General features: G+C 48.3%; 1 protein-coding gene across 1 annotated transcript; it reads left to right on the top strand.

The window, feature by feature from the left end:
* Window position 1: 1 nt before the first annotated feature.
* Window positions 2-24,792, top strand: LOC119972905 (dermatan-sulfate epimerase-like protein; the record flags this gene model as incomplete). Its single annotated transcript, XM_038810451.1, has 2 exons — window positions 2-198; window positions 22,011-24,792. Coding segments are annotated over 2 exons (2,793 nt in total), but the record flags the coding sequence as incomplete, so codon positions are not given.
* Between the last annotated feature and the right edge of the window lie 514 nt (window positions 24,793-25,306).

Below are 25,306 nucleotides of genomic sequence, written 5' to 3' on the forward strand. Positions count from 1 at the left end.
CGTCAAATCCATCACCCAGTATGTCTTCCTGGCACTAAGGCATTTCCACCTGAACCACACGGGCAGCCCTTGGCTCAAGCAGCACTTCTGGTTTTTCTACGCCACCCTGTTGCCCGGGTTCCAGAGGAGCGTGGGCATCGCTGACTCCAACTACAACTGGTTCTATGGGCCAGAGAGCCAACTGGTTTTCCTGGACAGGTTCGTGACAACTCTTTGCCTTGTTCCCTAATTGTTGCTCTTATTGTCAAAAGGTGCCAGTTCAAAGTATAACTAGCTGCTGAGGCAGGTAGGGAGGTGGGTGGGGGGGGGGGGGGGCTGGCGCGAGAGGAACATGCCAAAACTGAGATTAGATAAGAGTATTAAGGGTTAAAGAACCAAGTAAGTAGATGCAGTAAATACAGATCAGCCATGATCAGGTTGAATGATAGAAGAGGTGGCTTGGGCTGACTGGTTCCTATTTAACCTCTATTAGTGTCCCAAGTAGGCTTACATTAACACTGCTCTGAAGTTACTGTGAAAAACCCCTAGTCGCCACACTCCGACGCCTGTTCGGGTACACAGAGAGAGAATTCAGAATGTCCAATTCACCTAACAAGCACGTCTTTCAGGACTTGTGGGAGGAAACCGGAGCACCTGGAGGAAACCCACGTAGACACGGGGAGAACGTGCAGACGCCGCACAGTGACCCAAGCCGAGAATCGAATCTGGATCCTTGGGTGCTGTGAGGCAGCAGTGCTAACCACTGTGCTGCCGTGCTGCCCAAATTTCTGTTTACACCTTCACTTTCGTTCCTTTCCGATCCATTTCCGATACCACAATCATTGCGTTCCCATTTGCTCCGAGAGAACGACTATCACGGAAACATGCCAATACAAAAGTATTCCAAATGAAATTTGTATCAATATACCATGGGAGGTCAAGGTTTTCCTGATTAATTGACAGCCTTTTTATCGATGTTTATTGGGTATACATCACTGTGAAAATGTAACAATTATTAGCTGAGTTTGGTGTGCAGATCACCTAACGTGATTAGATTTAAAACATAATTGGGAGTGTTTGTCACACGTTAGGAAGGTACGTTGCGGCTTTGGGATGTTATTGAGTGCTTGGTTGCAAGGGCTGGAAGTAGGGAAGAAGGGATCGCGAGTATTATTAGGGCTCAATATATCAGCAAATTCAAGAGAATTGTCTGAAGTACCTAAATGAAGCAGTGATGGGGCGATGTAGTGTGATGTGATGTTTGAGGATGAAGGCAGGTTAGAGGTGCTGTGTCCCTCTTTCCCAATTCTGTTTAATCTTGCAGTTTTCCACTTCTATCTCCTTCTCCAACTCGCTCCCTATCTCTTCATATCTTCGTCTAGCTCCCACTTGAGCCCCGTATTTGCCCAGCGAGATTGGGGTGTGTTGGGGTGGGATGGCTGATTGATGCCCCGCTCAATTGTGTGTTCCAATGCAGTCAACAGGATATCTTTTCAAGCGGGGTTTAAAATGGTCAATGAGCCTCATTGTCAACAGTAGGCATTAGGTTGGAATCAGGACATCCCGGCCTTCCTCTTGTCCATCTCACTTCCTGTGTTACATACTGACCACAAGTACAAAGAGCAAATCCCAGTTTCAGTACTGTAATGAGCAGGTTTTCGAAGCGTAATGAATAAGACGCAAAAATGGTTTGTGGAGGACGGAACGTCGGATGACACCATGTAGAAAGCAACTGTATTGCAGTGTCGAAGTGGTTTTATAAAATGCTTCTGGGGCGTATAAGAACACTTGGATACTTTGCAAACTTACCAAAATCTGAAATTAAACACCCTTCGAGTGTGATTGCTCCCCTTTTTAAAAAAAAATGTTAAAGTGTAACTGTGTCAAGTTAGCACCTTGATTGTTAGTTGAGCAGCCTGGATCTGATTAGCTACTGAATTGAAAGCAAGACTTACATTTACATAGCTTCCTTCATGATCTCGAGTGCTTTACAGTGAGTAAAACTAATGTACTAATGTACAGAACACAACAGACAATTTGCACGTAGTAAGGTCCCGCAACACAGCAACCAGAGAGCGACCAGATCATTTGTTGTTTAATGTCGGTTAAATGATCAGCATTGGTCAGAACATCGGGGAATAGGGCAGCACGGTGGCACAGTGGTTAGCACTGCTGTCTCACAGCGCCGAGGTCCCAGGTTCGATCCCGGTTCTGGGTCACTGTCCGTGTGGAGTTTGCACATTCTCCCCGTGTCTGCGTGGGTTTCGCCCCCACAACCCAAAAGATGTGCAGGGTAGGTAGATTGGCCACGCTAAATTGCTCCTTATTTGGGAAAAATGAATTGGGTACTCTAAGTTTATAAAAAAAGGACATCGGGGAAGACTCCCTTGCTTTTTTTCATTGTTGTGCTATGGGATCGCTTACTCCCACCTGAGAGAGGTGACTGAGACGCGATTTTGAAATCTCGTTTCAAAGGTGGCACTTCTGAGTTCTGACAGTGCAACTTTGTCAATGGAGCATGCACCTGGATTTTGTACTTGAAAGTCTCTGGGGTGGGATTTGAACCCATGAACCTCTGATTCAGAGGTGAGTACAGCATTAAACTACACTGCAGACTGCCAATGGGCATTATAGTCACTGATCTGGAATTTTCATTGCCTGCAATATTGCACCTCCCAGAAATCACATCAGTAAATTGTAAACTCTTTCAGAATGAAAATCAAACAATGGTGTAAGTTACTAAATGTGGCAGGGTAGGTGGAGAGAGTGGTTAAAAGTTGTGGTATTCTGGACTTTATTTCCAGGGATAGGAGACTTCAGGGTGAGATCGAACCACCCTGTTCCCTGCAGGGTGCAAAATGGCTGCTAAATCTTGCGAGAGGGCCAAAACGGAATTTGCGCTGGCGAGATCTCAGTTTACGATCTTCCCTGCACCCTGCTGGTGATGTAATCAGGTTCACGCCCTTCTGGGTGTGAACTTGATTTCCATGAATTTGAATTAATTTTAATATGAGTAAACGGCTTTATGTCATCGCATTCGCCCACAATCGCTCCGCCCCCTCTGCTAGCATGGTGTCAAGCTGGTGTGAATCGCTACTGGTTTTCAAAAGCAAAAACCAGTCATGATGATCACGCTGGGGGCACAGAGTTGCCTGGAGACCCTGGAGGTTATGGGCCAAGGCTGGGCATTGCCCCCTGGCAGTGCCAAATTGGCATTGCTTATGTGGGCATATGAAGGGAACAATGCCAAGGGGGCTCTAACAGGGGAGCGAACTGTTCTCCAAAGGGGGGGGTTATTGGGTTCCCCTTTACGTGGTGGTGGTGGGGGGGGGGGGGGGGGTGGGGGAGAGGGGAGAACCCTAATACCTGTGTGGGAGGGCCACAGCTGTGAAGGGGGACAGCGCCCCTCTAATACTTGCTGTGGGGGAAGAAACCGTTCCAGCTCCCAAAAGCATCGAGAACGAGAGGGCACTGATTTAAAGTGATTTGCTAAAGAAGCAAATGCGATGTGGGGGAAAAGAAAAGATTCTCACACAGCGAGTGATTCGTGTCTGGGATGTACTGCCTGGAAGTGTGGTGGAGGCAGGTTCAATCGAGGTATTCAAGAGGGCATTAATTGCTTCAGCAGACACTGACCTCAGGAGTTCCCTCCCAAAACCTCTCCACATCTGTCGACCCCTTTACGATGCTCCTTAAATTCTATCTCTTTGACAAAGCCTCCGGTCACTGTTCCTAATACCTCCTTTTATGGCTCGGTGTCATACTTTGCCTGATAACATTCCTGTGACATGCCTGGAGATGCCTGACGACAATAAAGGCACTATATAAATGCATCTGATGTTGTGCAATTGTTCCCTTATGCGGTAATTCAAAACGTTAAATGCTGTCAGTGAAGCTATGAATGGAAGTTTTGAAATATTTGTGATAAAATATCATTATTAATAAGAGTTCCAAGGCCTGGGCTTTTCGCATTACAGTGGCAGGTATGTGCGTGGTGCAGAGCTTCAGCTGATTCACGGTTGATGTAATCGAGACTCTTTCTTTGACTTTACTGCACTGTCCAAATGTTCTGCTGCCTGGGTATTAATCAGGTGCAAACCCATGTGATGGCCTCTCGAACTGGTGTGGGGAAACCAGATTCGAGTGATCTCTCACTTTCCACTGTGGAGAACATTCATTTCTCACACAGACAGATGTTAAACTGGCGGGGGGTTGGGGGGGGGGGGGGGGGGGGGGGGGGTATGAACGCCAGGAGCAAATCACATTCCGGCCTTGTTATAATAATGATATTTATTAGTGTCACAAGTAGGCTTGCATTAACACTGCAATGAAGGTACTGTGAGAAACCCCTAGTCACCACACTCTGGCGCCTGTTCGGGTACATAGAGGAAGAGTTTAGCATGTCCAATTCACCAAACAGGCACATCTTTCGGGACTTGTGGGAGGAAACCGGAGCACCCGGAGGAACCACGTGCAGACACGGGGGAGAACGTGCAGACTCCACACAGACAGTGACCCTAGCCGGGAATCGAACCTGGGATCCGAGAGCTGTGAAACAACAGCGCAAACCACGGTTACCGTGCAGCCCTTGTTATGTCATGATGTGGAGATGCCGGCGTTGGACTGGGGTGAGGCACCTGAGGAAGGAGCTGCGCTCCGAAAGCTAGTGTTTGAAACAAACCTGTTGGACTTTAACCTGGTGTTGTGAGTCTTCTTACTGTGCTCGTTATGTCAGTAACGAAAGAGCCTCTGTCGAGCATTTAGAAAATAATTCACGGGTGTAGCTGTTTTGATTTCACCTCACTGATTTTGATGAAAGGTCTCACTTTCTATTGTCTGAACACTATTTCTACTGAGTGCGCACTAATAACATTGAAACTATCCATAGTTCAGGTGGAAACTGATAGGTATGTCGATGTTCAGCTATTGCAAGCCACAGGTGGCGATATTTAGCTAAACGAAAAAGAAGTTTGCATTTATATTGTGTCATTCATTACCTCAGGGTACCCCAAAGCTCGTCACAGCCAATCAAGTATGTACAGAAAGGCAGACACTACTGTAATGTGGGAACTGAGCCATCAAGCTGTACACAGCAAGCTCCAGCAATGAGACAATGACCGGATAATCTGCTGAGGGGAATAATGGGATGAATGGCCTGCTCCTGCAGTGTAAAAATGACACCCACAATCACCACCAAGGGTCAGCAGCGATACTATCTCCTCATGTGGCTCAATGACGCTGAGGGGAATAATGGGCAGGACTACCCCGTTCTTCTTCGAGTTGTGTCATGGGATGCTTTGTGTCCGCCTGAGAGGGCCGACAGGGTCTAAGCTAACCAGCTCCTCTGGAATACATACCTCCAACAGTGCAGTGCTCCCTCAGTAATGCACTGGAGTGTCGGCCAAGAGTTTTGCCCTCCAGTCGCTAAACTGAGGGACAAACCCACGGCCCCTTGACACAAGAGGTGAGGCAGTTTTACCAACTGGACCATGGATGACACCACTGTTGCTGTATGATATCTTATGATTCTGCATCCTGAGATAAAATGGCAATCGATCAGGCCACAGAACAACAAAACTACTGTTATGGCATAGTTTGAGATAGACAAAGTGGAGGGTGAGGTCTGAAGACCATTTTTAACAGTCAGTCACTCACATTCCCTTCCTACCTCTCTGCCTCTCTCTTCCCCTTTAAGACACCCCTAAAAGCCATCTCTTTGATGAAGGGTCAGCAGCTATACTATCTGCTGACATGGCTCAATGCCAAATTTTGTCTGCCAACACTCCTGTGAAGAACCCGAGGATGTTTCACTCTGTTATATTGCAGCTGTTTTTTTTGTTGTAAATTGCTCCCCCTGCATTCCTGATCAAATTGAAGGGGTTGTTTTGATGGCAAATGTTGAGGCTTTTATGTTACCAATGAGCAGGTCCTGGATGTTTACGTGGTGATTGTGGGTGTTATTTTTCCACTGCAGAAATATGCCATTCATCCCAGCAAATTCATGCTGTTCTTTATGCTTCCTCCGCCCACCCTTCTTCGTGTAACCCCATCAACAAATCTTGTGCGTTTACCTAGCTTCTCCTTAAATGCATCAATGTTATTTGTCTCAACTACTTCTTATTCTAGTACGTTCCACATTCCAATCATTCTCCGGGTTAAGTCGTTTCCCTCGAAATCCCTATTGGACTTAGTGCATTATCTGATCGTGGTGATCCCTCATTTAGGTGTCCCTTACCGTGGAAACATCTGCTCTTTGTCTCTCACTGTCAAACTCAGGATGTTGAATATCCCCATTCATTCTCTGCTTTCAGTGGAGAGCAAGAAGGAGGTGTTGAAAGGAGAAAGGTTTATTTGCCGCACAAGGGAGAAAATAATGGGATAATTGTGAGTGAGGTGGACTTGATATCATGGAATCTTGACAGCGCAGAAGGAGGCCATTTGGCCCATTGAGTCTGCACTGACCTTCTGAAAGAGATCCCTAAATAGGCCCACTGCCCCATCCCGTCGCCATCACCCCACCTAATCTGCACACCTTTGGACACTAACGGGCAATTCTCGCGTGGCCAATCCACCTAACCTGCACAGCTTTGGGCTGTGGGAGGAAACCGGAGCACCCGGAGGAAACCCACACAAATACGGGGAGAACGTGCAAACTCCACACAGGCAGTCACCCAAGGCTGGATTTGAACCTGGGTCCCTGGTGTTGTGAGGCAGCAGTGCTAACCACTGTACCACCATGCCGCCCAATTGGGTACTTGTGTAAAGGCATTGAGCTGGATTTTGTAGCCTCCGTGCGGTATGCTTCCCGGCAGCGCAATCTTCTTGCCCCGCTGTTTCCCACTGATCCCACCCCACTGTGAAACCTATGGGGGGGGGGGGAGGGGGGAACTAGGAAATCCCGCCTGGAGGAGGCGGAAGATCTCGCCCATTGTTGGTGCATCTACACCTCAAGAGACTGCAGTGATTCAAGAAGGCAGCTCACCACCGCCATCTAAAGGGCAACTAGGGATGGGCAACAAACACTGACCTCGCCAGCAAGGGCCACATCCTGTAAAAATGAATTAAAAAAAGATTCACGCGAATGGTTCCAGGAACGAGGAACTTCAATGACGTGGATAGATTGGAGAAGTTGAGACTGTTTTCCTTGGAGAGGAGAAGGCTAAGAGGAGATTTGACGGCCGTGTTCAAAATCATGAGGGATCTCGACAGAGCAGATGGGGGGAACGAAAAGGCAAAGAGATTTAAAATATTTGGCGAAAGAAGCAATGGCAGCATGCGGAAAATCTTTGCCACACGGCGAGTAATTAGGGTCTGGACTGCAATGCCTGGGAGAGTGTGGTGGAGGAAGGTTCAATCCAGGCTTTCCAGAGGGAATTGGATCTTTATCTGAAAAGGAAGAATGTGCAGGGGTGCAGTACCAGCTGAATTGCTCCTTTCAACAGGAGGGCCAACACAGAGATGAAGGGTCGAACAGCCTCCTTCTGTGCTGTAAACATTCGGTTTTTGTGTGTCTGGCTACAACATTACCAGAACCTGTTGGATCTTTTTCTGTGATGAAGCTGAAGAAGCTGAGGTGGTTTCCTGAGAGCAGGGAAAGTTAAGGTTTGATTGACATGTTTTTTTCATGGGATAAAGAGGAAATCTTTCCACTGGCAGGAGGCTCAGAAACTGGGGCGGGGGGGGGGGGGGGGGGGGGGGGCGGGGAGACACGCAGTACAAGGTAATTGGCAGAAAAGATCTGGGGGCGATTTGAGAATTCTCTCTTTTGCACAGGAAGTTGTTAGGATCTGGAAGGCAGTGGCTGAAGCAGTGACGGAACACAAGAAATAAGAACTGATGCAGTACATTTCGACCAACATTGCCATTCAAAAAGATCATGGTGGTGGAGCCCCTGTGTTAACCTCACTTTCCTGCACTGACACCATAAGCCTTAATTCCCATAGTACCCAACAATCTAGTGAGCTGATGGAAGCAATAACGCTCCTAAGAACACAAGAACTAGGAGCAAGGGTAGGTCAGACTCTCGAGCCAGCTCCGCCATTCAATATGATCATGGCTATCTAATCTCAGCCTCAAATCCACTTTCCTGTCCATTCCCTGCCAACCCATTACTAATTAAAAATCTGTATGTCTATCTCCTCCTTAAATTTACTTAATGTCGCGGCATTGACTTCACTCTGGGGTAGTGAATTCCACAGATCAGGACTCTTTGAGAGAAGTAATTTCTTCTCATCTCTGTTTTGAACCTTATCCTAAAACCGTGACCTCTCTTTCTGGACCTAAAACTGTGACCTCTCAGTCTATACCTAAAACCTCTTGTTCTAGATTGCCTCACAAGAGGAAGTATCCGCTTTATGCCTACTTTGTCAGTACCTTTCATCATCTTATATACCTCAATTTGATCACCTCTTCCACACTCGAGAGAGGATGGGGACTAAACTGCTCAATCAGAAGGGAATTGGATAACTACTTGCTGGGAATAACCATCGAGGGCTGTGGGGTAAGAGTAGTGGGGTGGGATTAATTGGATAGTCCTTTCAAAGAGCCAGCACAGGCACGGTGGGCTGAATGACCTCCTTTGGTCCCGTATCATTCTATGGCCTCTGCGGGTGACCTCCCACCCGACATGAAGCCAAAGCGCAGAATGCGACAGATATTGAATGTCTGAAAGGAAATCAGAAAATATTGGAAGGACTTAGCAGTTTAGGCAGTATCTGTGGAGGAAGGAGAAAATGTAAAATTCAGTTTTGGAGCCTTTCTCGGTCATTACCATTTATAAATGGGTAAAACACACTAATATCGCTTCTACGTCTTAACACTTACTTATTTCATGTTCTGGTCATTCTAACTCTTTGTCTTTGTGTAGTTTTGTTTCCCCCCTTCTACCTTATTCTGCTGCGTCTGTGCTAGATTGTGCCATCACCCCTGTGCTCTCTGACCCATTGGTTCCAGTCTCGACAATGTTTTTGTTAAAAAAATATGAGCCTTGCCTTCAAATCCCTCTCATGACCTTGCCTCCTCTTGATCTCGGGGACCTGCCCCCATCTCGCAACCCTATGTGATCTCTGCACGCCTCCAATTCTGGCCTCGTGTCCTTCCCCTAGTTTCACCACTGTGCCATCGGTGGCTTGGTCTTGCAATTGGCACCTTAAACCCTCTGCCACTCTCTTCTCTTTTAAGATGCTCCTTAAGTTCTCTTTGGCCACGCTCTGGTCATCTGTCCTTATCTCTTTTGAATAGAACAATAGAACACCTGCCGTGCAGAAGGAGGCCATTCGGCCCATCGGGTCTGCACCGACCCTCTGAAAAACACCCCACCTAGATCCACTCCCCTGCCCTATCCCCGTAACCCCACCTAACCTGCATATCGTTAGACACTAAGGGGCAATTTATCACGGCCAATCCACCTAATCTGCACCTCTTTGGACTGTGGGAGGAAACCGGAGCACCCGGAGGAAACCCTCACAGACACGGGGAGGAAGGGCAAACTCCACACAGACAGTGACCCAAGGTCGGAATTGAGCTCGGGTCTTTGAATGAATGAAAATCGCTTATTACCACGAATAGGCTTCAATGAAGTTACTGTGAAAAGCCCCTAGTCACCACATTCCGGCGCCTGTTCGGGGAGGCTGGTACGGGAATTGAACCGTGCTGTTGGCCTGCCTTAGTCTGCTTTCAAAGCCAGCGATTTAGCCCAGTGTGCTAAACCAGCTCCCTTTGGGGTTGTGAGACAGCAGTGCTAACCACTATGCCACCGTGGTGCCCCTCCCACTGCGCCAACGTGCCACCCCTCCCACACTGCCACTGTTACGTGACGCAAACTTCCACTTTCTTTGCTGATGGTCCTATAAAGTACAATGTGATCATTTATTTGTTGAAGACACTATATAAACGCAAGTTGTTGTTTTCAATGCTGTTCACCAGAAATATTTCCTACTCCTAATGAAAGGCGCTCGCCTGAACACTAATATTGCCTCAGATGGATGCTCCCTGACTTGGCAGTTAAGAGTCAGCTTCATCGCTGTGGGTCTGCAATCACATGTAGGCCAGACCGGGTAAGGACGGCAGATTTCCTTCCCCCCCAGAAAGAGCATCAGTGAACCAGATGGGTCCTGCAACAATCCACTAGTTTTCTGGGCGCCATTAATGGAAGTGTTCTTTCATTGCTGGTTCATTTAATTAATTAAATTTAAACTCCCCAGCTCTTGTGGTGGGATTTGAACTCATGTCACTGGATCATTATTCCGGGTCATTATTCTAGATTGTTAGTCTAGTAACCTAACTACAAGGCTCCTCGAAGCAACGGCACTTAAATTAAGCAAAAATGATCAAGACATTTTTGCAGAAATGTCAAACGGGGACAGAGTGGACAGGTGTCTCTGATAACATGAGGAAAGGAGAGAATTTCACTTGTGTTTTATCATTAATTCTTTGAAACAGGGGTTTAGCACAGTGGGCTAAGCAGCTGGCTTATAATGCAGAACAATGCCAGCAGCGCGGGTTCAATTCCCGTTCCGGCCTCCCTGAACAGGCGCCGGAATGTGGCGGCTCATGGGTTTTCACAGTAACTTCATTGAAGCCGACTTGTGACAATAAGCGATTATTATTATTATTAAACGCCCAAGGGAAATTTTTTTCCAGTGCTGATCAAGGCTTAGTGTATATCTTGAAGGCAGCTGGCTAGAAGCTGGAACGGATTTACTGACAGCATTTATAACATTTTGATAAAATTGTATTTGAAGTATTGTATGTCATTTTGGTGGATGAGAAATCAAGCAGACATGAGAGATTCTCAGCAGTTTGACGAGCAGTCCATTAGGATTTGCTTCAGTGATCATCTGTAGTTTGGCTATCGAAGGGTATGTATTGAGGGTGGCTTCCTCAATTCAGGTATTAATCCTTTGCCACAACTCATTAAAATCAATATTCTGTTGAGCTGTGACATCCATCAATAGCAATATGTATGTGTTTATATAGTGCCTTTAACATCATTTGATGCCCCAAGGCACTGCACAGGAGTGTCACGTAGCAAATATTTGACACCAAGTCACGCAAGGACACGTTGGGGAAAATGACCAAAGGAGGTTATTTTTAAGAAGTGTCTAAGGTGAAAAGAAATGTAAAGAGGATTGTGGAGGGAGTTCACAAGCTCATGGCTTAGATATCTGGAGGCACGGCCAGCGATGGTGGAATGATTCAAATCGGAGATGCTCCAGAGGCCAGTGTTGGAGGGTTGTGACAGACAAATTTGAAAACAAAGGTGAGAATTTAGGTCCAGGATTTTGACCCAGCGACTTGGCCAGCATTTGCTGCCCATCCCTAATTGTCCTTGAGAAGGTGGTGGTGAGTTGCCTTCTTGAAGCGCTGCAGTACATATGGTGTAGGTACACCCACTGTGCTCTTAGTGAGGGAGTTCCAGAGATTTGACCCAGTGACGTGAAGGGACAGGGATATATTTTCAAGTCAGGATGGTGAGTGACTTGGAGGGGAACCTCCAGGTGGTGGGGTGCCCATGTATCTGCCGCCCTCATCCTTCTAGATGGTGGCTGCCGTGGGTTTGGAAGGAGCTGCATAAGAAGCCTGAGTTCCTGCAGCGCATCTTGTAGATGGTACACATGGCTGCTACTGTGTTGTGGTGGTGGACAGAGCGAATGTTTGTGGAAGGGGTGCCAATTAAGTGGACTGCTTTGTCCTGGATGGGGTGGAGCTTCTTGAGTATTGTTGGAGTTGCACTCATTCAGGCAAGTGGGGAATATTCCTTTGCACTTCTGAATTGTGCCTTGTTTCTGCTGTGTCGGGGGCAGAGAGTCCATGCACTTATGTTGAAAGGAATGTCATTGATGAAGCAGCTGAAGATGGCTGGGCAATGAAGTGGTAGATGAAATACAATGTGTATAAGTGTGAGGTTATGCACTTTGGGATGAAAATTAGAAGCATAGACTATTTCATAAATGGGGTAGAGCCTCAGAAATCTGAAGCACAAAGGGACTTGGGAGTCCTCGTTCAGGATTCTCGTAAGGTTAACGTGCAGGTTCAGTCGGCAGTTAGGAAGGCTAATGCATTGTTAACATTCCTGTCGAGAGGGCTAGAATATAAAAGCAAGGATGAATTGCTGAGGTTGTATAAGGCTCTGGTCTGAAGGGAGGCAGTGGGATGACCATGAAACTATTGTCAATCTGGTTCACTAACGTCCTTTAGGGAAGGAAATCTGCCATCCTTACCTGGTCTGGCCTATATGTGACTCCAGACCCACAGCAATGTAGCGAACTCTTAAATGCTCTCTGAAATGGCCTAGCCAGCCACTCAATTGTTTTCAACCGCTACAGAAGGACAAAAAAGGAATGAAACCAAACGGACCACCCAGCATTGGACCAGGCACCAGAAATGACAACGGCAAATCCAGCCTTGTGGACCCTGCAAAGTCCTCCTTATTAACATCTGGGGGCTTGTGCCAAAGTTGGGAGAGCTGTCTCACAGACTAGTCTGCAACAGTTTGACATAGTCATAGTCACAGAACCAAATCTTACAGACAATGTCCCAGTCAGCACTATCACCATTCCTGGGTATGTCCTGTCTCACCAGCAGGATAGACCCAGCTGAGGAGGTGGCACAGTGGTATACAGTCGGGAGGGAGTTGCAAAGAAACCTACTGCTGATTACCACATACAGCCCACTATCAGCTGATGAGTCAGTACTCTCCATGTTGAACACCACTTGGAGGAAGCACTGAGGGTGGCAAGGGCGCAGAATATGCTCTGGGTGGGGGACTTCAATGTCCATCACCAAGTGTGTCTCGGTAGTACCACCACAGACCGAGCTGCCTGGGCCCTAAAGGACATAGCTGCTAGAGTGGGACTGCAGCCGGTGGTGAGGGAACCAACAAGAGGGAAAAACATACTTGACCTCATCCTCACCAATCTGCCTGCTGAAGATGTATCTAGTCAGGACTGTATCGGTAGAAGTGACCACCGCACAGTCTTTGTGGAGACAAAGTCCCGACTTCAGATTGAGGATACCCTCCATCGTGCTGTGTGGCACTACCACCGTGCTAAATGGGATAGACTTTGAACAGATCTAGCAACTCAAAACTGGGCATCCAGGAGGCGCTGTGGGCCGTCAGCTGCAGCAGAATTGTATTAAACCACAATCTGCAACCTCATGGCCCGGCATGTCACCCACTCTACCATTACCACCCAGCCAGAGGATCAGCCCTGGTTCAATGAAGAGTGCAGGAGAGCATGGCGGAGCAACATCAGGCATACCGAAAAATGAGGTGTCGACCTGGTGAAGCTACAACACAGGACCACTGTGTGCCAAGCAGCATAAGCAGCAAGTAATAGACAGAACTAAGCGATTCCACAACCAATGCATCAGGTCTAAGCTCTGTAGTCCTGACAATCCAGCCGTCAATGGTGGTGGACAATGAAACAACTCACTGGAGGAGGAGGCTCCACAAATATCCCCTTCCTCAATGATGGAGGAACCCAGCACAGATGTGCAAAAGGCAAGGCTGAAGCATTCGCGTCAATCTTCAGCCAGAAGTGCTGAGTGGATGATCCATCTCGGTCTCCTCCGGAGGTCCCCAGCATTACAGATGTGTCTTCAGCCAATACGATTCACCCCACGTGATATCAAGAAGCAGCTGAAGACGCTGGATACTGCAAAGGCTGTGGGCCCTGACAATATCCCGGCAATAGTGCTGAAGACTTGTGCACCAGAACTCCAGACTTGTGCTTCCACGGCTAATTGCAGCCAGCGCAAATGCTGAACTGGATCGATTATTGCGATCATCGTTCTGACAGGCAGGGATACAAAACATGGCTGTTTGAAAACTCCAAAATGTCTCAGGTTTACTTGCGCAAGCTCCAAGACGGAGGGCTGGACTGACCACAGATCCCTGTGTGACTGCAACACATCAGATATAATGTGTTCCATCAGCTCCGACACCTTGGGTTGCTCTTAAACCCAGAAGCCTCTGTCGTAGCAATTGTTTGGAATACAGCACAGACTGATCAGTGAATATTTACCAGACACCTTTCCTGCTGTTGCGTGCCCATTGACCTGAATTTACAGCTGCCTTCAGGCTCTAAACTGACACCACCTTGTCGATTAAGGTACTTGTACGCACTACTGAATGGTAGTTATGTAACCCTGTTCATGTCAGTTCAGATCAAAGGGTTGATAAAATGGATCTTTAATCTTGTCCTTTTCTTCACTATCGACCCCGATGCTTCATTGAAACAAGCTGCGTTCCTGTTTATTAAGCTCAATTAGCATCGAGTCCAAGACTTAACAGATGAACATCGATGTTGCATGCTGAAACCTCTTGAATTGGACCTGCGATGTTCAGAGCTATGTTCTGCCCTTTGGCCTCACTCTATCGGTAACAAACAACCAGTCTTTGAAACATCTACCTGGGAGATAGCAATGGCGACTACTATAAAACACTGTGAAGAGAGGCTGGATAGGGTGGTGTTGTTTTCCTTAGAGCAGAGAAGGCTGAGGGGGTCCCTGATTGAGGTGCATAAAATTATGAGGGGCACAGAGCGGGTGGAAAGGAAGCAACTTTCCCCCTGAGTGGAGGAGTCAATACCCAGGGGCATAGACTTAAGGTAAGGGGCAGGAAACTTAGAGGGTATGTGAGGACAATCTTTTTCACCAAGGGATGATGGGAATCTGAAACCCACTGTCTGAAAGGGTGATAGAGACAGAAACCCTCACAACATTTAAGAAGCATTTCGCTGAGCACCTGAAACTTCACAGCATACAAGGCTATGCACCGAATGCTTGAAATGGGATTCACCTGAGGAAGGAGCAGTGCTACAAAAGCTAGTGATTTGAAACAAACCTGTTGGACTTTAACCTGGTGTTGGAAGACTTCTTACTGGTTAGGTGGATTGGCCATGATAAATTGCCCTTAGTGTCCAAAATTGCACTTAGTGTTGGGTGGGGTTACTGGGTTATGGGGGTAAGGTGGAGGTGTTGACCTTGGGTAGGGTGCTCTTTCCAGGAGCCGGTGCAGACTCGATGGGCCAAATGGCCTCCTTCTGCACTGTAAACTCTATGATCTATGAAATGGGATTAGAATAGATATGTTTGTGATGGCCGGCACAGACATGATGGGCTGAAGGGCCTCTCTGTGCTGTAAAAACTCTGACTCTATGACTAATGACAATATTTCATGTACCATCCTTCTTTATCGTTCCTTCATATGTTGAATATTCAGCTAATATGATGGTTCAATTGACTATGCCTCTTAAATTCCCCTCCCCCTCCTTCAGGTACCAGGCCCTAAGAGGGTGTTGGTAACCATGGACTTCCATTGCATTGTCCGTTGTCATGCTTGACAAAATATTGCCATTACCTTCTTCAGTTTGGCTGACCAGGAAACTCTCCCCTGTTATTCCCCCACCATTAGGCACACTGGGAGGGTTTACAGGCTGATAATCAACCTGTTGGGTCACATTATGAATGTACTTTGCATGTCAGTCATGTCCTGAACTGGGATTTGAACCCAGAGAGCTTCTGGCACAGAGACAGGGACGCTACCCGCTGCGCTACAGGAACTTCCAGCATCTCAGTTAGCTGGCTTTGATAATGTATTCGCGTTGAGAATTAATGTTTGAAACCTGCCGAAGTCTGAATCGGTGTTAACTGATTTGATTATCCCTGTGCTTAAATAAAACTCCAGAAGCCCCTTTCCAAACGATGGAAGTAATTTGTTGCAAATGGTTTAAATTGATCCTTATGGTGGACGACCGAGCCCATTCCCTTACTCATGTAACTAATCAATCTCATGAGGCGTTGCACATGTAATGAAGCTGCTAAATGCTCAGCAGGACATTGAAATGGACTGTTCAGGGCTGGGGAAATCACAGATCGCATGCCGCAGAGGGAAGATCTGCAAAGGAGATGAGATCCGTGTGTTACAATCGAGGAACATCGAAAGGGAAGCCCCAACACCTCGCTTTGACCAAGAGAACTCCACCACAAGAATTCACTTTTTTAAACAAAACCACAAAGTTATTGCAGATAAAAGAGTTCAGCAAAACATGTACTATTAACTTAACAAAATGGTTTATAACTATGTATGTTATGCACTTAGTTTTACTTCTTGCTTCCCCCAAAATTCTCAAGTAAGACACAAAAAGCTTAAAGATATTTACTTCCGTAGAGACCACCCATAAGTACGCCACAGCCCTCTGGAAACTCTTCTTAATTCTCCTTATTTCCAGCTATTCTGATGAAGTGGAGTCTGTGGATGCCTTGGCCCCTTGCTTTCCCAATAGTTTGGAGAGAATGTTTTAGTTTCTTTATTTGCCACAAGACTCTTTGGACCCTACTGTAGATTCTTCCACTCATTTCAAACCAGGCAGTCTTCCCGCTTCCATTCTCTCACAGAGTAGGATGAAACCTGACCAATATTCCAACTGGCCAATGGTGAATTTAGTTCCTATGTCAGCTTACAGTGGAGGCCTATCCTCGGTATCAGGCCCCCCCCCCCCACTCAAAATGGAGGCCCGCTACCGGGATTCCAACAAAATCCAGCGAACTCTCCTCCGTGCATAAATTAGCATGGTAAAGGAGGGAGACTCACATTCCGGGACCCGCTCATAGCACCATAGCGGGGACCAGAAGCGACTCTCCGCTGGAGTGAGCACTGAGGCTCCTGACCGGTGAATCCCGGCCCTGCTGTGAATGCCCTGTAAATAAGTGAGGAGGTTATTAGATTTAGGCGGAAGAGCTATAATCTAAATGTAAACAATGCATCACCAAACTGGAAACAGTGCGGTGGCACAGTGGTTAGCACTGCTGTCTCACAGCGCCAGAGTCGCAAGTTCAATTCCCGGCTTGGGTCACTGTCTGAGCGGAGTCTGTACGCTCTCTCTGTGTCTGCGTGTGTTTCCTCCGGGTGCTCCGGTTTCCTCACACAAGTCCCGAAAGACGTGCTTGTTCGACAAGTTGGACATTCTGAATTCTCTCGCACTGTACCCGAACAGGCGCCGGAATGTGGAGACTAGGGGCTTTACGCAGTAACTTTATTGCAGTGTTAATGTAAGCCTACCTGTGACAATAAGCATTATTGTTATAAGTAGGGGCATCCCCCCCCCCCCCCCCTCTCCCCTACAGGTAGAGAATCGGGCTTCCAGCCCAGTAATCAAATTGAAAATCGGTTATTTGTGTCCTCTGGGTGGTGTGGGGTGGGTTATTTGTGTCCTCTGGGTGGTGTGGGGTGGGTTATTTGTGTCCTCTGGGTGGTGTGGGGTGGGTTATTTGTTTCCTCTGGGTGGAGTGGGGTGGGTAGCTTGCTGAGGCGGTCAGCGGCCATCGGAGCATCACAGCGGGGTTGTGCCTGGTGGTGTTGCAGAGGGATGGGGATGGTTGGGGGTGGGTGTTGGAACTGAAGCCATCGCAGTTGCATTTAGGGGGCAGGGTTTGTTAGGGTATTTGAGATCATCTAAAATTCAATATCGGTGTTTGATGGTTTTGAATTAAATTGCGTTCACTCTCAGAGAATTACGAGGCGCACAGTTCCCTCTGTTCACCCACAAACTTTTTTCAATGAAATGCATCTTCCCATTCTTTACCTGTTCTCCCACATGCTTGCTAAGATTGAATGATGCCTGCCTGTCCCACTCTTTGGGAGCGATTTTCCGAAAAAGGACCAAAGCCACCCAGCCAGCGCGTTTAGCCGTGTGTTTCCAGCACTCTTCATGCCGAGAAACACGTGGCTATTCAACGCGACTCCAATTGAATAAGGGGCCTGAGCGGGGAACATGTGGTCCAGGCTGCACATAACCCCATTGAAGTCAGAAAATGGCATCCCAATCTTGAAGGCCCCAGTGCCAAACGAGGCTCATCCGAGGTCTCTGAGATGAAGGGATTGAATCCCAAAGCCTCAGTTACCTTGGGAATCTGCGCATTAGAGTGAGACTTACTGCTTTGCTCTAGTATGCAGATCCCGCGCATTGTGGGCGGAATTCACGTCACAGCATCTCGCGGCATCGCGTTACATCTCCCGAGGCGTTGCCAGCTGGCGAGATCCTGGGAGCAGGTGAGCTGCTTTTCCGGCACAGCATGGCCGTTTGTCTTTAACGTTCCTCCTCACTCTTGTCCCAACCGTTCCGCACTTCTTTCATCCAATTTTCAGGTCGTGCTCGTGAGCCCAAAATACTTGTACACATGAATGCAGGAACAAACTCAGCACTGACTGCTGGGCTTCGTCGCTTTCAGCCCTTCCCTGGTCTAAGATGCACCGTAACCTCTACAATAAAAGCGAACTACTGTCTACGCTGGAAATCTGAAATATCAACAGTAAAATGCTGGAAAAACCCAGCAGAGCTGGCAGCGTCTGTATGAGAGAGAAACAGAGTTAACGGGCGTGATTCAGCCTGAGGAAGGAGCTGCGCTCCAAAAGCTAGTGATTTGAAGCAAACCTGTTGGACTTTAACCTGGTGTTGTAAGACTTCTTACTGTGCTCACCCCAGTCCAACGCCTGGGGTGTTGACTTTCTCCACATCATCGTCAATAAACAGGAGTCTGAAGTAGGAGTCCATGTTGTCGAGATGCTCCAGGGATGAGGATAGGACCATGGGAGACGGAGCGAGTGCAGCAAAGGTTTACCAGACCGATTCCTGGGATGGTTGGACGGAAACCTAACCTCTCCCTGTCTCTTTGCAGCCACTCTGTAGCCTTGCAATAGCTTACTTTTCCACCTATCTTTGTATCATTGTCGATTTGGGGGGTGTCTTGGTAAAGACGGCACTCCCGAAATACGGCTCGGTCAGCCGAGGTTGCATGCTGAAATCCCTCGACGGGTATGACTCACAACCTCCTGATCATGGGGCAAGTGTTCAGCCAGTAAGCTGACTAAACGTTCACCCAGTCAAAGGAACCACTGCAGAATAATTACAAAAGAGCAAAGCACTAATGCTTTGATCCTTCTAATAACTTCGGAATTAAGCTAAATGCCTGAATGTCACACCACTTCCATTCACAAGGCTGTTCTTTCTGTGAAATGCCTCGTAAAGTCAAGCAGCGCAGAAGGAGACCATTCGGCCCATTATACTGTGTTCGCTTTTTGAAGAAATATCCGATTGGCCGCAACCCAACCCCCCTCTTTCCCCAAAGCTTTTCCCATTTTTGAAAGTAATGGTTATCAGTATTGGACTTTATTTCTTTATTGTAAGTTTAGCATTCAGTAAAAGGACTCACTGTTTATTATTTTATTACTCGTTGAATAGTTCATCTTTCGACAAGAAGACTATTGGTCATTTTATCATCCTGGTGAATGCAAGAGTAATACATATATTTTAGATAAGTCATTATTTAAAATATAACAGCAGTTTCAAATTCCTGGCGTCTCCAGAAATCTGTTCTGGTCCACCCACGTCGACAGGGGCTGGTTCGCTGGCTTACCAAGCAGGCTAGCAGCACGGTTCGATTCCCGTACTAGCCTCCCCAGACAGGCGCCGGAATGTGGCAACTAGAAGCTTTTCACAGTAACTTCATTGAAGCCTACTCGTGACAATAAAGCGATTTTCATTTTCGTTTTTCATATTTTGCAGTTTTGAGCAGGGAAGGATAAGGAAAGGCCGAAATTAAAATGATAATAGGAACATAGGAATTAAGATCAAAAGGAGGCAATTCAGCCCTTCGAGCCTGCTCCGCCATTCAATCAGGCAAGTCAGAGGAAATTGAGGGAAAATTCTTCACAGGGGATTTTTAGGCTCTGGAACACACTCCCATAAAAAGGTAGAGGAATCAAATTCCATAGAATCTTTTAAAAGGCATAGGTCTTGAAGAGGATTCATTTGCAGGACTATGAGGGGTAACAGAGGTTGAGGTTGGTTTGCTCAGTTGGCCAGTTGGACAGGGGGTGCTGGACATGCTGGATTCGATTCCCATTCAGGCTAAGGCAGTCTTGAGTCCTGCCTCTGACGGTGGAAGGAAAAGGTTCGTAGGCAGCCAGAGGGAGTTCCACGTACCAAGCCAGGTTGTTTAAGAGCAGATGTGGGACTCCATCTCAGTTAATATAAAAATAAAAAGAACCTAAATCCCTCACCCCATACATCCCCTCATCCCTCACAACCCCAACTTTGCCCCTCACACACTCCCGAAGCCCCATCCATGTCCCCTCAGGCCTCCTGCCCAACCCTATGGTGTCTCGTGTCCCTCTCAGGCTCTGTCATACATAATGAAACTTTTTTGGGAGCCCAGGAATCCATTACACTGTTGATATAGCTGAGCCCCAGGGAAACATTATTTGATTGACAGTAATGGCTCCCTGATCGATGCTGTCCGTTTCATAATATTTATTTACACAAGATAAAAGGTGCTTACCATAAGATCATAAGACACTGGAGCAGAATTAGGCCGTCAGCCCATCCAGTCTGCTCCACTATGCAATCATGACTGATTTAACTATTGAGGTTGTAATAAATTTGGATGATTGACACTTTTATTGGGCTGTAGTAAAATTGAGTTTTTTTAAGAAAGTGGAAGTTTACCAGTAATGACATTTAAAATGCTTTTATTACACATCTGACTATCATCCTTGGTTTTATATAGTATACCGTGGGTGATTGGGCAAGGAAGTGCCTTGGCTTACCATGGCTTAATCCTTATAGATTGTTTGGGGTGGCATAACATGGCATGCGGGGCATTAGGAGCCATAAGGGTTGTTTGGGGAGGGGAGGGTGTCATATCTTGGCCTAGAAGGCATGAGGAGGACCTTCTGAACTTATCTCATGAAAGGTTCATTCGTGTAAACAATGGCCGTGACACCTCTGTGGTCCTGTGAACCACGACTCTGAAATCCAGCCATGACTCTCCAAACATTAGAACATAGAACATAGAACAGTACAGCACAGAACAGGCCCTTCGGCCCTCGATGTTGTGCCGAGCAATGATCACCCTACTCAAACCCACGTATCCACCCTATACCCGTAACCCAACAACCCCCCTCCCTTAACCTTACTTTTTAGCATGGCCAATCCACCTAACCCGCACATCTTTGGACTGTGGGAGGAAACCGGAGCACCCGGAGGAAACCCACGCACACACGGGGAGGACGTGCAGACTCCGCACAGACAGTGACCCAGCCGGGAATCGAACCTGGGACCCTGGAGCTGTGAAGCATTTATGCTAACCACCATGCTACCGTGCTGCATTGTGGAGGACTAGGACATTTCTATCCCCGCTAAGGAACCATACCTGTCAGGAGTACAGTACAAACCAGCTCCCACCCCCAAAAATCGGAAACCTTAGGAATGGGGTCAGGAATCCTGCAACCGGGAAAAAAATGGCCCCAAGTCGCCCAACTTGGTGAAACTCCAACCCATTTACGTTGGAGATAATGAGGAATGTCTTCTCTCAGAAGGTCAGAGGGTTGTCTATCTTTGTAATTCCCTTGCACAAAGAGCAGTGGGGGCCGGCTCATTGAATATGTTCAAGGCTGAGTTCGAAAGGGTTTTGATCGACAATGGGGTCAAATGTCATGGGGCATAGGTGAGATAGTGATGTGAAGGTGACAATCGCAGCAGCCCTAATCTTATTGAATGGGCAAGGGGGGGGCACAGGCTCGATGGGCCAAATGGCCTTCTTCTGCTCCGAGCCTTGTGATCTTATTGGTACTTTGGAAGTCAGGAAAGTAATTGGTTGTCAGTGGAATATTCACACAGATCCTATTGGTCCACACGATGCCTGTTTGAGTGAGTTGGCAGTGATGGACGGTCAAACCCCAGTGACTACATTCCCTTCCTGCCTGAGATTTTACATGTGAAATAGTGCAGAGACCACTGAACAGGCAGGATAAACGTTCTGGGGAAGGGTCATTAGATAAGAAACGTGTCCCTCTCCACAGATGCTGCCAGCCCTGCTGTGTTTGTGTGTGTGTGTGCTGCATTTACAGTTTTCATTTCAGACGTGCAGGATAAGTGGCAGGAGGTTAGGCAGTCTATTTGTTTTAACCCTGTCACCAAGCAAAGTCTGTCTAACGTCCGTGTGTGTGTGTGCTCCCTCTCTTCCAGGTACGTGCTGAGGAATGGCAGCGGAAACTGGCTGGCGAAGCAGATCCGGAAGCATCGTCCCAAAGATGGGCCGATGGAGGCCTCCAGCGCCCACAAGTGGTGTACCCTCCACACCGAATACATCTGGTACGACCCCGAACTGACGCCTCAACCCCCCGCTGATCATGGCACCCCCAAGCTGCATGTCTTCTCCAACTGGGGCGTTATCACGTATGGCGGGGGCCTGCCGAACAATCTGGGGAATACCTTTCTGTCTTTTAAATCGGGGAAGCTGGGAGGACGCGCAGTGTTCGAGATAGTCCACGAGAACCCTTACTCCTGGATTGACGGCTGGAAGAACTTTAATCCAGGACATGAACATCCAGATCAAAATTCCTTTACCTTTGCCCCCAATGGACAGGTGTTTGTCTCCGAGGCGCTATACGGTCCGAAATACAGTTACTTGAATAACGTGTTGGTCTTTGCCCCATCCCCCAGCAGCCAGTGCAACCAGCCCTGGGAGGGGCAGCTTGGCGAGTGTGGCCAGTGGCTCAACTGGATGGTGGATGAGGCCGGGAGGTCTGCTGGGGAGCTGGTAACGGCGACGCAGCAAGGCGGGATGCTGTTCACCAGCGGTGAGGCCGCGGAGGCCTACTCGTCCGCCATGCGGCTCAGCAGCGTGTACCGCGCCCTGCTGCTCCTCAACCCACAGGTCCTGCTCGTGGTCGACCACATCGAGCGACGGGACGAATCCCCCGTCACCCTGGCTAGCGCTTTCTTCCACAACCTGGACATCGACTTCAAGTACGTCCCCTACCAAACCTCGGAGCAGCTGAACGGAGCCATGATGGACGTCTGGGACGCTCAGTACAAGATGTTTTGGTTCGACCACCGCGGCAACAGTCCGGAGCCCCGGATACAGGAGGCCGAACAAACGGCCGAGTTCAAGAAGAGGTGGACCCAATTTGTCAACGTGACCTTTGCCCTCGAGAAGCGTGTCACCCGGATGGCCTACGTGTTCCACGGCCCGTATGTCAAAATATCCAACTGCCGGTTTGTTGACGACAGCAGACGCGGGCTGAAGATAACATTAAATGTTAATGACACGGAGGTGGTCGTGTCTGTGGTGACTCAGTATACCGACCCCACTGCCCGCTTCAGTTATTTGGGATTTGGGGGCTATGCAAAAGTGGAGGATGCCACTCAGGTCACACGATTTGGTTTCGGGACGACCGCTCTTCAGAGCCAGAGCAGAACCACCAGCAGCTTCTTCCATTTTGGGTTAACGGTGAAAGTGCTCATGGCCATTGCCCTGAGCCTTGGCTTGGTCCTGCTGGCTGCACACTGGAAGCTCTACATCTCCTTCAGCAAGCTGCTGCGCTTCACGTTGCTGATGGTCATCACGCTGTGGTTTATGGAGCTGGTGGCCCTGTGGAGCACGTGCACGCAGCCCATGTGCGGAATGAACTGGAACGGGAACGAGGCCGACTTGGACACGGACGGCCGCTCAAAGCAGTGGGACGAGAGCCTCGGCAAGATGTCGCCCGTCGTCATCGCCTCACTCCCGGGCTCAGGCGCGGAAATCCTGAAGCACCTCTTCATGAACCACACGGACTTCGTCTACATCCGGGTCCCCACGGAGCACCTCGACATTCCTGAGATGGAATTCGAGTTTGACTCCTTCGTCGACGCTTGCGAGTGGAAGCTTTCCGACGTCCATGCCGGTCGCTATCGTCTGATCCAGGGCTGGCTCCAGTCCCTGGTGCACAACACAAAGCTCCATTTGCAGAATATCCAACTGCACACGGGGAGCAGAGGCCCGTTTCCCGCCGAAAAACCCGGAGAAGCCAAGAAGAGGAAATACAGAAGAAAGACCTCCTCCTTGGATCAGAATACAAAGTACAAGGAAAATGTAGAGAAGGACACAGAATATATCAAAGGACTGAGGAGGCACCTTGCGTCCTACCCCAACGCACGTGTTGTCCTCAGCTTAAGCAGCGGGAGTTGGACACTAAAGCTTCCATTTGTCCAGGGAGTTATTGGACCTTCAATGAAGGCTTTGTATATGGTGAGGGACCCACGTGCGTGGATCTATTCACTGCTCTACAACAGCAAACCCAGTCTCTATGCCCTAAGGAATGTTCCTCAGCATCTAGCCATGCTTTTTAAGGAAGAGAACAAGGAAAAATGCAACTTGGACTCTGGATATGCCTTTGAATACGAGCTACTCCGGAGACAGTTCTCCACGCCTGCCAAGGACACAGTGTCCCTCTTGGCTCATCTGTGGCTCGCCAACACCCGGGCAACGTTGAGGATAAACAAGGAGCTGCCGCCCGCCAACTACCAGCTGCTGAAATTCGAAGACGTCGTCGACTTTCCTCAGGAAACGGCCGAGAGAGTCTATGCCTTTTTAGGCTTTCCCCTCCCCCCGGCTGTACTAAACAAGATACTCTTTGCCACGTCGACAAACCTGTTCCACCTGCCGTTCGAGGGCGAGGTCTCGCCCGCTAACCTCCACACCTGGAAGGGCAAGATGCCCCAGAAGGACATCAGGGCCATCGAGGACATCTGCTGGTCAGTGATGACTCAGTTCGGGTATTCCAGGTTGACCAGTTGAACCCTGTGCCCAGCAGCAGTTGCAAGAAAGCGCTGACAACATTGTGGCGTCGAGGTTCGAGCAGGCCTGGGAGCTGCGGGCACAGATGTGTCATTCGCCAAAATTTGGGTTAAGAAAGACAGAACCCGTCCATGCTTTGCTCGGTCATGCTTGAGGAATAATTGCTGCCCCAGGGTCCCACAGGGGAGAGGATGGGGTGGGGGGGGGGGGGGCATACTGGGGAAGCAGGGCAGCGTGGGGAACTTTTCAGTGAACGGGAAAAACAGAGATTGAGGAATACTTTGGGAGGAGGGAATGTAAAGGAATCTGGCGGCATTCATTGATGTTGCAATAGGCTTTATCGCAGAGAGCAACATTCAGGAATGTGTCCTTTAACTGAGCCCATTAAGTAATAATTAGCTGCAGATGGTGTTTCCTGTCTGTGCCGCTGACTCTCAGGCTCCGGGGCTGTGAACCAGTTGCCAAACAGTCTCGGAGCGAGGCCGGCCTCAGCCACTCCTGAGGAGAGACAGAGATATACAACCAGAAAAACAAGCTCAGGCTCACGGGGGGACTTTTACTGTCTTGCACAGCGCTTCGGATTTATTGCTTGCAAGAACAGCGCATCAAAATGCACCATGGGAATGCTCTGCAAAATTTATGGAGACTATAAATTGTGGTTTGGAAAACCAAATTTAAACATCTGCCAATGTTGTGAGGT

This window comes from Scyliorhinus canicula, chromosome 10, assembly GCF_902713615.1.
Source record: "Scyliorhinus canicula chromosome 10, sScyCan1.1, whole genome shotgun sequence".
Taxonomy (NCBI): Eukaryota; Metazoa; Chordata; class Chondrichthyes; order Carcharhiniformes; family Scyliorhinidae; genus Scyliorhinus; species Scyliorhinus canicula.